The 14,105-nt window shown below is 35.3% G+C and overlaps 1 protein-coding gene across 3 annotated transcripts in view; it reads left to right on the top strand.

The window, feature by feature from the left end:
- The window catches only part of LOC123310730 (probable multidrug resistance-associated protein lethal(2)03659), a 37,978-nt gene extending 25,089 nt beyond the window's left edge, over positions 1-12,889 (top strand). For 2 of the 3 annotated variants that reach the window (XM_044894361.1, XM_044894363.1), the window contains exons 3-10: positions 357-590; positions 7,237-7,667; positions 8,546-8,702; positions 8,788-10,026; positions 10,079-10,400; positions 11,295-11,445; positions 11,499-11,729; positions 11,810-12,889. In XM_044894361.1, coding sequence (XP_044750296.1) covers positions 357-590; positions 7,237-7,667; positions 8,546-8,702; positions 8,788-10,026; positions 10,079-10,400; positions 11,295-11,445; positions 11,499-11,729; positions 11,810-12,735 — 3,691 coding nt within the window. In that variant the 3' untranslated portion in view covers positions 12,736-12,889. Of the gene's footprint in view, positions 1-356; positions 591-2,408; positions 2,729-7,236; positions 7,668-8,545; positions 8,703-8,787; positions 10,027-10,078; positions 10,401-11,294; positions 11,446-11,498; positions 11,730-11,809 lie in introns of those variants that run through there. The other variant, XM_044894364.1, reaches the window with a different exon arrangement.
- The last annotated feature ends 1,216 nt before the right edge of the window (positions 12,890-14,105 follow it).

Below are 14,105 nucleotides of genomic sequence, written 5' to 3'. Positions count from 1 at the left end.
TACTACTTCATCCACTAAATGGAATGGAAAAAGTTTATAATGTTTTTCTAATATAGTGTAGATCATTTCCAAGGTTGAAGAAATGAAAATGAGCTAATGCTAAAGTTCTCGTTATAATTTTTGTAAATAAATTGAGAAAAGCTTTCGAGTGGGAACAAGCCACTATGCTGTCCTTCCAGGCATGACCCAGTGCTGCAATAGTAACTAGCAATAATAGCACCATACATAATGGTATGAGTCGTTCGGTTCGGGGTCATCAGTAAACGTGTTCTCAATAATTCACTATGTTTATCTCGTATACAATTCATCTCATAAATTACGCTGTGATACGTGCCTTATTGCCTGCTCATCCACAGGTACATTGCGCCACTATTATGGCAAGGTTATCGCAAAGACCTGAACGAAGGCGACATCTACCGGGTGACTAAGGATCTTGAATCCAAGAGGATCACGGATAAACTGGAAAAACATTGGGAGCTGCTGAAATTCAACAAGAAAAAACCGACGCTTGTGAGGCTCCTTTTTAGTTGCTATGGAAAGAGATACTTCTGTTTAGGATTGATTCAACTGGTCATGGAGTTCGCATCAAGGTGAGTCATTATACTATAACATTTTGATTGGAATCTACAGCAGTGGCGTCTAAGAGGAAATCTTCGGAAACTGGGCTTTCCTATACATAAAGAATATACTCTCGGAACAATAGATGGACTCGACTCCGCAGTTCTTTGTCAAAACCAGAGCTGGACAAATTGACATGAAAATACTTATATATGTGTCCTGCTCGTCGAAATTTAGATACCTATAGGTATTGAATTAATTTGTGTTTTATCTTCAGGAAACGCCAATTTCCTTTCGAATTATGTATAGGTATATGTAGAGCTTTTCGGATAAGAACAATAAGAATTCAAAGAAAGGATATATTCACAGATACAAAAATACAATATTCAAAAAACATTGAATGCACTTGTCTTCGACCATACTGTTGCATTCCAAAGTCTTCGTCGGCATCATCATTGGATAAAACTTGTTTTGGCATAATTAAAATACGACTTTCAATTGCTTTTAACCGTTTGAGTGCCAACGAAATACCTGGAAGAGAAAATTATTAAAATGTGCAGTTCTGTCGCAATAGTCGTTTCTCTTATCATCAGAAGCTTATGTAATTGAAATAAAACATTAAGATAATACGGATAATATGCATCTTCGGTATATACATCAATATTCTTAACTTTTGAGAAGCAGTTTATATGTATTTGATTCGTATATTTTAAGTTAGACTACCTCAACCTCGAGCTAGCATAACTCAAAAGCTATTCGAATGTACAGGGAGGGAAAAATTGGTGATACCTGAACTACAACTTTTAACCCAACGAGATAGAGAAAAATGAATGGACCATTCATGTCGTCTTTTTTCGAGAAACTAATAATGCCATCAACTGCATTCCTCTATCTCCTTTTGTTTTTGAGTTATAGGCCAAAATTGAAATTTGGGCGATTTCAACTTTGGTCATTATCTCCGTTTCTGTTTGTGCTAGGATGTTGAAATGAAGACACAATACAGACACTTTTTTGATAGCAATTCAGTGGCGTAATATGATTTTTTGCTACAGGTTTATTTGCTGAGCTATAACATAAAGTGTTTTTTCTTATGAAAACAGTAGTTTAAAATGACTTAGAAAGAATCGCCATTTTTTCACAGTTTCAGATATCTATATTTTATACATCACCCTCAGTCTTTCTAAATCATTTTAAACTACTGTTTTCATAAGAAATAATACATCTTTATGTTATAGCTCAGCAAATATACCTATTAGAAAAATTCATAGTACGCCACTGGATTGCTATCAAAAAGTGTCTGTATAATGTTTTCATTTCAACATTCTAGCGTAAACAGAAACGGAGATAATGACCAAAATTGAAATTTTAATTTTGACAAAAAGAAAGTAATGCAGTTGATGGCATTATTAGTTTCTCGAAAAAAGACGACCGTAATGTGCCATGCACTTTCCTCTATCTCGTTGGGTTGAAAAAGTTGTAACTCAGGTATCACCAATTTTGCCCACCACTCAGTTCAAAAATTGAAAACTATCTGTGAAATTTGAAAAATTGGCTGAATACAACTCTGTTCAAAATATCCACAGATGTGTAGTCTCAGCTCATTAGGAAAACATAAAATGAGTATATCTTATCAGTGCCGAATCGGAAAAATGGTATAGGAAAATGTGTTTCTTTTGAGCTCAAGAATCTACTCTTAAAATATTTGTACGGGTCAAAGAAACACAACTCTTTGAGCAGAAACAATTCAAACAAATATTCACCATAATGATGATTTTTTTGTAAAATAGGCAGCGTTTCCCAATGTTATAGACTAGTCGATTCGCTTCTAATATCATGTTAATCCATAGTATTCGTATTCCACTTATATATCCTCCAGAAGTCCATATTGGACAACGGTTAATTGAACTCTGAGTCTCAACAACCAAGTATCAGGTAACAGCAAAGTCCAAAATACGGGTATTTCACTCTAGTTTAACAAATGCTAGTCTGTTCGAGTTGTATGCAGTATGGAGACGTTTCTGAAATCATTCAGAATCATTTTTTCAATACTTCTACTCCTAGTTGTTCTTAAATTATTCAAAATTATAACCATGGTGGTGATAACGCTGTGTGTGGGATTCCTAGCTATTAAGATTGCGTCTCATACTTAGATAAGAGCAATAATGAGAATGTGAGTATTTCTGATACTTCGGATATATATGTAACTTTGATTCATTCCAGAGTTATATTTTCGACTAGAGAAGTGGACATATATTCAATAATATAAAAATTAAATATTTTCGAGCATCGTCTCTGAATGTCAGCAAAATATAAAGAACGAATTATTAGAATAGAATTAATACATGTATAATCAACTAAAAAAATAAATGTATTCGTTTTATTTAATGTTTCCATTATATAGCACTTTTCAACCACCGTGTTTGGACACACTACAACCTCGCCAGAACCATTTTATCTTTTTTCATTCGAATGAACCAATTCCTAATTCCCTTTCTGAATTAAATATATAATAAGTATTAAATCAAAAAAAATTTACGTTATAACCACACACATTATAGGGTGTGAAGGTGGATAATCGCTGCTTTAGACTTTAGTTAACAAAGAAAATGAAAACATGTCAAATTTTATACAAAGGTTGTTTATTACAATCTGAAATATTTTAATTATAATTTTATTTGAAGTTCTAGCATTGAGTATTAACTTCCAACTCCCAAACTCAAACCCAAACCACTGGAGGCTATGACTACATTTTGGTCAGTGAAAACACGTTTGACATAGAGATGGCGCTGGAAACGTATTGTCACTACAGTTTAATAACAGTTTTCTGTTTTATATTTGAGGGGCGCGAAATTCGAATTCTCTTTCTTGTATTGAATTTCAATATCGACTTTGTCGAGACAACAAACATCCCGAGCGACCAAACAAAAGCATATAGTTTTGTTTTGTGATCAGGACAGGGTGTTAGTTTTTATCCGAACATTGTTTGAAATCATTTTATATCAATGAAATACGTTGTTGGATGTGCTATATTTTCATTTGCAATTTATAAAAAATTTACAAATATTGAAAATTATGGACAGCAAACTTTGACTAGGACACAAAAGTATATGGTGATCTGCTATACGTCGAAGGTGCAATAAGTTGTTTTGAATTAATAAACTTAGTTGAATTTGTACAATGTATATGAACCAATATTCAATATACCATCATAGCATACACATTTCAGTTTAGAACCAAACTTAAAAAAACCTTACAGATGTATACAAGAGCTGAATGTCAGCACGTCAGTAAACTTTCTTTATCCTTTTTTATGATTTCTTAATGATGTGGTCCCTTTATGACACAATATACAAATTGATTAATGAATGAAAAAAATACAAATAGCAGGTTTTATAAAAGTTTGACTTTCCAAACAACAATTTAATACTCGATTCCCAAATCGAATTCAATAAAACCTCTGCATTTCTGAATATATTGAATGAGTAGCAATTGAGAATCATTGAATGGACCTATAAAGGTCATAATTTCCCCTTAATAGGCCGTTCATGCAAGGGATGCTTTCTGTACAACAATTTACGTGGATGAAAAGTTACTTGCAGTAAAATGTTCGCTGCACATGGTGTAGTCAGTAGTGTTTGCTGAAGTCATTGTCTTAACGCAGCACTGAAAATAAAATCAATGAATGAACGAGTTTTAATTCTTACGTTTCCATTTTGCTGAGTAAAGTAAAAAACACCACTGCAAAAAAAATTGAAAAAAGTTCAGGAATGAAAACATTTTTTTTTAATTACATTTAATTACATCAAACTAATTAAGTTTGACAGACTCAACTGACATAAAAATTTGGTAGAAGCAATATCTCTTCACTAGCTCTTTCTATACCGTGTCTTTCAGGAATTCTTGGAAAAACCAGTTGATGTACCGATTTTCAAGAGGAAAAGATTTACTTTCACGAGATCTATCTTCTGTCGAAAAAACACCAATTATATTTCGAAATTCACAAGTCCTAGATCCTAAAGATACTTTCATGTAGAAAAACACATTTTTTGTTTTTTGTATGATTCCCTTATTGAAACTTTCGAACCAAAGGCATATTTAAGGGTGCTAAAATTAGAAAGGATATGTTTGAGAGATTCGCTATTCGACAGGCTAATAAGAAAAAAGTAATTGAAATTCATATGGCGGCATGTATTCTAGAAATAATTGCATATTGTGAATATTGGTTTAACGTTACTGCCGCATATTACTAAGCATTTAACAACTGAGAAAACTTCTCTAACACGAAGTGAAGAAGCGTCATGTTAGAATCACTCAAGCGTGACAGGTTTTACCTTTATAGGAATCAAAAACGGCTAAATACCGGTATAATTACCGTTATGAAATAATGAAACATATTATATTAATATATGCCTCGTCCTTTGCATGAATTGAATACACACGAATTGTATTTCCGGAAAAATCAATGTACCTATATGAATAAACTGAAACTGTGAATTTATATACATAAAATTGATGGAAGTAAATATTTCTGCATTTTTCAACGCGCTCTATGGTATTTTAAAAATCACAAGGCCATGAAATCACTAGGTATGCAATACAAAAAACGTGAATTGGTATACGATAATTGCATTTCTGACATGTAAAGGTTTATGCAGATGGTATCATTTATTTTACTTGAGCGTTAATTAATATAGTTATATTGTTGAACAACCACATCCGCGAATGTATAATAGTCAAAATACATAGTTGGATTCTGTGATTCCCCATTGTGATTTTCAAGAATCATCGAGCAACGATTTTTTTTGGGAATAGGAAAATCCATATCGATGAGGATGTAGGTACCTCATTATTATTATTTTGAAATTTCAAGATTAATGATCCTCTTAACAAAGCTGTTCCGAGAAGAGGTGCTAAAACATATAAGTCTATTTGATATCCTAAATACACATAGTTTATGATCGGAAAAAACTTTTGAATTGAATGGTACAATAGCTCGTTATAACTCCTCGTAGCTTACGAGGCTGAACATCTATTTTCATTTTAAATACTAAAACAAAGTTGAGGTTGAAATAATTCCGACAGAATGTTGACTGATCGAAATGTCGGTCAGCTGTTCAACAACTCTTAGGCTGAACTTTAATTACTTATGTTATCCCAGTTTACTTTCATTCCATGGAAATTTTGACTGGGATGATTTACCTTATTATTATAACTTAAGATGAGAAGATATACAGGAAATGAAACATTTTTCTGTGCGGAAATAATATATTATGCAGCGTGCACGTAATGACGTGCACGCAAACTCACATACTAATAGACAATTCAACTAATTAAAAGAGCCAAATCAACAATCATTCGGAATCAGACAAATCTAATTTACCAGTTTCACCTCAATGTATTCTCCCTCCATATGGAGATTGAAAGAAGCTTTCAGAATGCTTCAAGAATCAACTTCTCAACGACTCAGAGGAACCCTTAACATTAATCCTTAGCGATGCACATGATCAAATTACAGTGATGCTACTAGATTCATTAAAGGTGCAGAACTCGAATTAAAAATTATCATCACCGCATGGAGTTTGCACATTTGATGAATCCATTGGTAGCAGCAGCATTATCAGCATGAAAAACAAATTATCTGTTGCAAGAATAAATAAATTTCAATCGATGAAAATCCAGGTTTCGTTGAAGAAAATGAATAGTTACAATTATTTTCGAAGCTTTTAAAGGCATTTCTATTCAACCCCTAGATCATTTTCGGAAAATTTTAAACTAACGTTGTATGTGATGTCTTCCACATTACACTGATAATCATCCCTACCCCACTCATTGAGTTCATTTTTCAATATCGACATAGTGATATGTTCCTCTCAAGCAAATGAAGATTTATAAAATAAAAACCATTGAAGAAGGTTAAATACTTTATGTACATATCGTTCATCAGATAGCATATAGCAGTTTGGACAAAGTTATCGATGTCAACAACTGATTTTGTATGTTGTTTCCTTATATATGGTCCAAGAAATAGGCAATAACACTTTTCCAGACAGTTTAATCTTATATTGACCTATGAAATAATTGATCATTGATACTTGGAGCTACAAGAGATGGCCCACATTAGCACGTTTGTCCTCAAAATAATTCAATAACGAAGCTATAATACATTTCCAGCATGATTTGATAGAATTTGGGTATGTTTTCTTAGGAACAAACTCTTCAATATGAAAATTTTGTACTTTTTTATAATAGACGAAATCGATCGAAAACAGGCAAAACTAAGGTTTATGGAGTTAACCTAATTCCTTTAACAAAACAAAACGATAGAAATTAATCGCTACTGCATCGGCAACGTAGCATAGTGTTGACAACACAAACTGTAAGAAGAAGATTTTGTGCTAATTCCAAAAGTTGGCCTAACTCATCCGCCTTTGATTTTCAATGGTTCCAAAGATATTGTGTATGAAAATTATCCCAAGGAAGTCCATCTCTAAAATAGATAGAAAAACCAACTTTTGCGTACAAAACTCTGTGATTTTCTAGGACCTGAATATGGGATAAAAAGTAAAGACTATTGTTAGATGCGAAATTCAGGGGGCTTTAACTCCTAAAGAGGGCCCCTTTATTGCTGTATAATAAAATAATTCAGATATTTGGTGGTCAGTTTTTTTCATATTTCAGCATTTTGAGACCTCACGCCGTTGCAAAACTTGTAGAGTACTTCGTACCCGGACAAACCGTGATCTCAAAGGATGAAGCCCACTTCTACGCCATGTTCATTCTTGGTATAATGGTAACCATGTCCTTTTACGACACTCATATTGGCCTGGCGAAATCTGTGTTGGCTCTGGAGATGCGTATGGCCTTTTCATCCCTGGTTTACCGGAAAGCCTTAAAATTACACCCTTCCGTCCTCTCAGAAATGTCCACCGGAAAGATAGTCACACTAATCACCAAAGATCTGCAAGCCATCGATTCTGCCGTTCATTTCGCCAACGATTGTTGGGTTGAGGTGCTGATAGGGATGTTCATCGCCTACCTGATTTACCAAAAGGTTGGTTTAGCGGCGTTGGTGATTTTGGTGTCATTCATCATCGTGTTTCCCTTACAAGGTGAGTCTTTATCTATATGAATATTTTAAATAATTTCGTAATATTTAGTCAACAATTGGAATATTCTAAAATTGACACTGCATAACTTGATGAACCATAGGCATAACATTTTCAGAACAGTCTAACAGTCATCATTGTAACCTGTAATATTTTAGCGAAAAACCTGTGCAATCTGTGGGAGCAAATATCCTACCTATAAAATAATCTTCTATCATCATAAATGGATGTCTTCTATATAAGTCAAATCAACAATGAATAATAACCGCAATTAATTCAGATCGATAACACCCACTGATATAAAATCAACAAATTTTACTCTGAATCTGAATCGGACTAGCAAACCAAAATCACTCAAAGTATCAACAAAAATACCATTTCGTCGAGAAAGATTAGATGCTGACCATGGTTTCGGTGTCATTAGACCTCGTCAGAGTCCCCTCATCCAGAGTTAGGAAAGTCAATTTGGTTGAACCTTGTTTCCTGTCAGATGGCGCTCACCGTACTGACTGGTGACAAACTCAGCGCAGACACGTATCTGTGTGCCATTCAGCCTTATTCTATAACTTCAAGTAGAATGGAGGTGGTATGCGTCGAATAAAAATTTAAGTACCAGACATTGCTCTATTTTCTGGCACATTGTCATATGTTGCTTTGTCCACATTTCCCCTACTCCTAATTGAAAAAATTTACTGGTGGCAAATCCAGCATATCTTTGCTTTTTTTCGGAAAAAATATGAGCTGTTTTATCCATACAACAAAAAATTTAAAGCGAAACTATTTTTTTGTATGCAAGCATTGCTATTTATCAAATTCTGTCGTCAGGTGTCTTTTTTTATTGAAAATATGAGTTTAAATAATATCACATCTACGTTTTTCAGGAACACTGGGATTCTGCGTTTTCAAAAAGAGAAGAGTAGCTAACAAAAGATCTGACGAAAGAATACAGTTCACCCAAGAGATCTTGTCAGTGATACGAATCATCAAAATGTACACTTGGGAAAAATTTTTCACAGATAAATTGATTGATGCTCGTAAGTAAGTAAATCGGCAATCAGTTTATTTTTCGTACATTCTTCATTTCTGTTCGAATATTAGGTAATAACTGGTCTTATTTTTTCAGGAAAGAAGTGAATAGCATCCGGACTTTGATGATTTTCAAACAAGGAGGTATTTTCATGGGGGAACTGATGGGAAAACTGGGTTATAATCTGCTTCTTATCGTATATCTACTCCTTGGACATTCGTTGACACCTGGGGTTGTTTACTACATACAATCATCGTACCACAAATTAAGATTCATTCTGACTTATCTCATAACTCTGTCGATGACAGAAGTGGCTGAACTATTGGCTTCTTTCAACAGAATCGAAAACCTCTTTAATGCTGAAGAGTTTCAACCAAGCCGTCATTACAAACAAACCTACATTATGACTCGTATCTTGATGAGGAATGCACATGTCAAACTTGGAGATCAGGAAATTTTAAGGGATCTAACTTTCAACTTGGAAAATGGACTCAACATCATTGCAGGACCAGTCGGGTGTGGAAAGAGCACATTAGTTAAGGCTCTTCTACACGAATATAAACTATCATCTGGCACTCTCTTCGTGAATGGAGAAATATCGTATGCTTCCCAACAACCGTGGCTATTTCCTTCGACAGTACGTCAGAACATCTTGTTCGGTTCGGATTACAATGATGAACGTTACAAAAAGGTCCTCGAGGTCTGCGCGTTGAAGCTGGATTTGAAACTGTTTCCTAATAGCGACATGACAGTGGTTGCCGAATCTGGTTCCAACCTGAGCAAAGGACAGCAAGCTAGAGTGAACCTTGCGCGTGCAGTATACAAAGAGAGCGACATATATGTGCTCGATGACTGTTTTTCTGCTTTAGATGTCAACGTGCAGAACTTCATATTCAACAATTGCATCAAAGATTTCCTTAAGAACAAACTGGTAGTGCTAGTCACTCACAATACCTCGTTTTTGAACAAAGCCGACCACGTGACGATTCTCAGCGACGGGAAGATGGCGTATTCCGGCAAGTTTGACGATGTGGCCATAAAGAACTACATAAATGAACTCAACATCACGGAGATTGTCGAAGAAAAAATCGAGGCTGAATCGAACGCTCAAATAAACCTCGCCAACGGTTGCTCGAAGGTAGATGAGAAGGGCAAAAAGAAAGTAGTGAAAACAGGAAATATTTATAGTGAGGATATGAAGGTTGGTACTATCGGTTTGGAAGTTTACAAGAGGTATATCGCTTATGGCACATGGGGTCTCTTCGTGTTCCTAATATTCTTACACATTTCTGTTGAAGGTCTTTACGCAACCACCGAGAAATTGATCAGCAAATGGTGAGTATTACGAAAACTATCACTACCTCCACCAATGCCCATGTTTTTTAAGGGTTAACGAACAGAAAACCAATGCAACAACATTATTACCAGAGGAAAATCCCAAAGATAGAGAGGCAGCCTTGGCAACAATCATGTTATTATCGTTACTCACAGGAGCTAGTGTCTTCGCTAAATTCTTCAGGGCTATTGTTCATTTAATATTTTCCATGAAAATATCCAGAAATATTCATTCTGCCTTAGCTCAAGGAATCGTTTATGCGAGAGTGCAGTTTTTCGATAGAAATTTGATCGGAAATATACTCAATAGATTTTCGAGGGATCTTGGTCATATCGATGAGTTTCTACCGCATGTTGTGGGGGAAGTTATAAAGGTAAATACATTGAATTTAATAATACCTTTGTTGATGAGTATTAATGATAAACTCGCGTTCACACTGAAAGGCAATTCTTCCTTTCTCTTTTCAATATTCTATTTTGTTTGACCTACAGAATGCGCAGATGATGAATGATATTCCATCTTTATTTCAAACTTGTCACCATTTGTTGAAAAATAACTAATGGTCAATGTTGATGTTGAAGAGAATGTGATTGAAAGATTTTGCGTTGAAAATCAAAGGAATAATCGCCTACAGCTGAAATAAATTAACTTGAAGAAGTATGTAAATACTGGCAACAAAGTGTACTTCAAACGCCGTTTTCGAGTAATTAGATGTTCAAAAATAAAAAATATTTGTGATAGTCGGCAAATTGAGGCTGAATGCAATTCAGTTTAAAAGATCCAGAGATAGTGTCATAGATTTAGCCACTGAAAGTTACCTAACTCTTCTCTAGTAGGCTATTATTCAGCTTGTTATTCTGAAGGGAATTTTGTTTCTCCAAGGGTAGCACAGCTCATTCTGAAAACTTAAAATGGCTATATCTTTTTATCAGGGCAGAATCGGACAAAATGGTATAGGGAGAAAGTGTTTCTTTTGACCTCAAGAAACTACCCTTAAAATATTTGTACGAGTCAAAGACTCACTCTGTATAATTCACTTTCTTGTTTACGACTAGTATTGTGCAATCATAATTGATTATTGCTTTTTTTAATCTCGCAAAAGTCATGAGAGGCAGTCCCGTACTCGAAATTCTACAGAATTCCATTTTCCAGTGAATTTTAAGAGATGATATCTCCGTAATCTTGAAAGTTCTAAATATAGAGGATTTTTGTTAGTTTCCATTTGCCAATGAAGGTCTGATAAAAATACTGTAAATTATTTTTTCAGATGACATTCATGGTAGTTAGCACTGTGGGACTTGTGGTCACAGTGAACCTTAGGTTTCTATACTACTCCATTATTCTCTTCGTAGTGATGATGATGTCTGCTTCGTTTTTCATGCCATCAGCGAGAAGTATAAGGAGACTAGAGGCTGTTTGTGAGTAGATGTTAAAAATGAAAAAGAATGCTGACTAATTTTCCTATCCTTAGCTCGAAGTCCTATGATTGGCCATTTGAACTCAACCATAGAAGGCCTCATTAGCGTTCGAGCATTCAAGAAACAGGAAATACTGAGGTCAGAATTTGATGAACATCAGAATTACCATACATCCGCTCAATTCATAGGAATGGTAACTTGGAAAGTTCTACAACTATATTGTCATGTGATTTGTGCCTTATACGTGGGGGCCATTTTGGTGACCTTCATGATGTTCAAGTCAGGTATGAGTAACCACTGATTCAACAAATAATAACCATCATCATAATTGAGTATGCTTAAAATCCATATTTAATGTTTTCAGATTTTCAAGCTGGCGATGTTGGTCTTTCTTTATCAACAGCAGTTGGCCTAGGCCTCCAGCTACAATGGGGTATAAGAAACGTCATCCAATTAGAAAGCACCATGACTTGCGTGGAAAGAGTCCTGGAATACATTGACGAACCTCAAGAAGAAAAGAATGGAAAGAAGGTAGAAAACTGGCCGGATAAAGGATCAGTTTCATTCGAGAAAGTCGATCTTAGATATCCTTTGAATTCCCAACCAGTCTTGAAGAATATCAATCTACATATACATCCCAAGGAGAAGGTGGGGATAGTTGGAAGAACAGGTGCTGGAAAGTCCTCCATAATAGTGGCGCTCTTCCGTTTTTACGACGTGGATGGTGAAATCTCCATCGACAGAGAAAACATAGCCGAAGTATCTCTGGACTCTCTCAGACAAGGAATATCCATTATACCACAAGAACCTGTCATCTTCTCTGGTTCAATCAGGTCTAATATAGACCCTACGGGTAAATACACGGATGAAGAGATATGGCAGTCTCTGGAAACTGTCAATTTGAAGGGGATAGTTTCTAATTTGGACGCCGAGATAGATCCGAAGGTTTGTGGATACAGCTTGGGTGAAAAACAGTTGATATCTATCGCAAGAGCCGTCATTCGGCAGAATAAGATCGTGGTTCTGGACGAAGCGACTGCGAACATGGATAAGGAAACGGAAATAGAAATAAACACGAAGATCAAGGAGATATTCAAGAATTGCACCCTTCTTATTATAGCCCATAGGATGGAAACAATCTTAGACTGTGATAAAGTGATTGTGATGGATCAGGGTGAAGTGGTAGAGTTTGACAGCCCACTCGATTTAGCTAGAAGAGAGGACAGTAGGTTTTATGAAATTATCAGGAAAACAGGAGCTTTAAATACGTATCTGCAAAGAACAAGTTGATTGAAGAATGTGATAGTTCAGGTTGAGTGCAGTTTGTTATTGTCTCGAATTGAAGGTGATTCCAGATGGAAATTTCTCCTTTTTTTAGGGGAATTTATGATGAATTGGTTCCAACCCAATATGTATATAATGTGAATAGATTTTAATATGAAAAGGTTTTTCATTCTTCTCCCAACCCATTCAGTTGAAATAAGTAGGTATGCAGGGCCGCCGTCAGGACCGGCAAACCGGCACCCTGCCGGGGCGGCACATTCTGGGGGCGGCAAATCAGTTGATAAAACGATACTAATTTTATGACACAAAATTATTTTTCTTCAAAATCGAAAAGACCAACATTATTAATTATTAGAGTTGAATCGAAAAGGCGGCTTTTTGCGCTTGGTCGCCAAACAATTTACATATATTCTCAAAGTACCGAATAAAAATCCATTTCAGCCAGAAACAAGGGGAATACCGGCAGATGGAAAAACGATCAAAAATGCCTCATAAATAATTATCAAAGTCAGCCTGTAAATATCTCCATCGCAGCGGCCACTCACTGCCCTTTTTTTTGAGTTATGGCTCTCTAGCCAATCGGTCTCCAAAAAGACCGTGACTTTTATCAAAATAAACGTCACGGACTGTATAGTTTTTGGGGCTGCTTCCAGGATAATTCAGAAATAATTTCAAATTCTAGTTGCCAATCCGAATTTGAAATGTTGATTTCTGGGAGGGATTTAAAATACTTGAGAAGCAAGAGTACTTATCAACCCTTTACAATAGTATGTATATCGAGTTTATACGAATTGAGACTGTAGCAGATTTTCATATATCTCTTTATCTGTGGAATATAGAATTTCAAATTGAATCATATTGAAGGCCAGTTCTATATCTGTATTTTTCAAATGTTTCACTTTATGTATTTTACTTTATGATACCGGCGCCGGCGTAGTTAGTAGATATATAGCCCACTCTTTGTATTCCCTTTTTTCTTATCTTTTTTTAGATTCAACTTTTACTAAGGCATATCAATTCATGAAAAGACTTAGCTCTGAATATCTACATTTTGAACATGCTGTATGTATGTATATAGTCCCAGCAACGTGGCAAAATATCATTTTGCGGGGGCGGCGAAATTTTATTTTGCCAGGGCGGCAAAATGTCTGGCGGCGGCCCTGTAGGTATGCTTCGATACATTTTATATGACTTCTTATTCCTTACGAGAAATTGACACTTTAAATATTCCACGAAATGAAATAGTTATTTAGAAATTTCATCATGGATATCAGAAAGTAATTCATTAGTTTATCCATTCACATAGGCCGTACGGCTGTAACCGTTCTACTGATATCTGAATTATAAAAAGAATATCTTTTTATACCGGGTGTTGA

The sequence above is a fragment of the Coccinella septempunctata genome, chromosome 4 (assembly GCF_907165205.1).
Source record: "Coccinella septempunctata chromosome 4, icCocSept1.1, whole genome shotgun sequence".
NCBI lineage: Eukaryota > Metazoa > Arthropoda > Insecta > Coleoptera > Coccinellidae > Coccinella > Coccinella septempunctata.
Note: the sequence above shows the minus strand (reverse complement) of the source record. Positions and strands in the feature narration are given on the sequence as shown.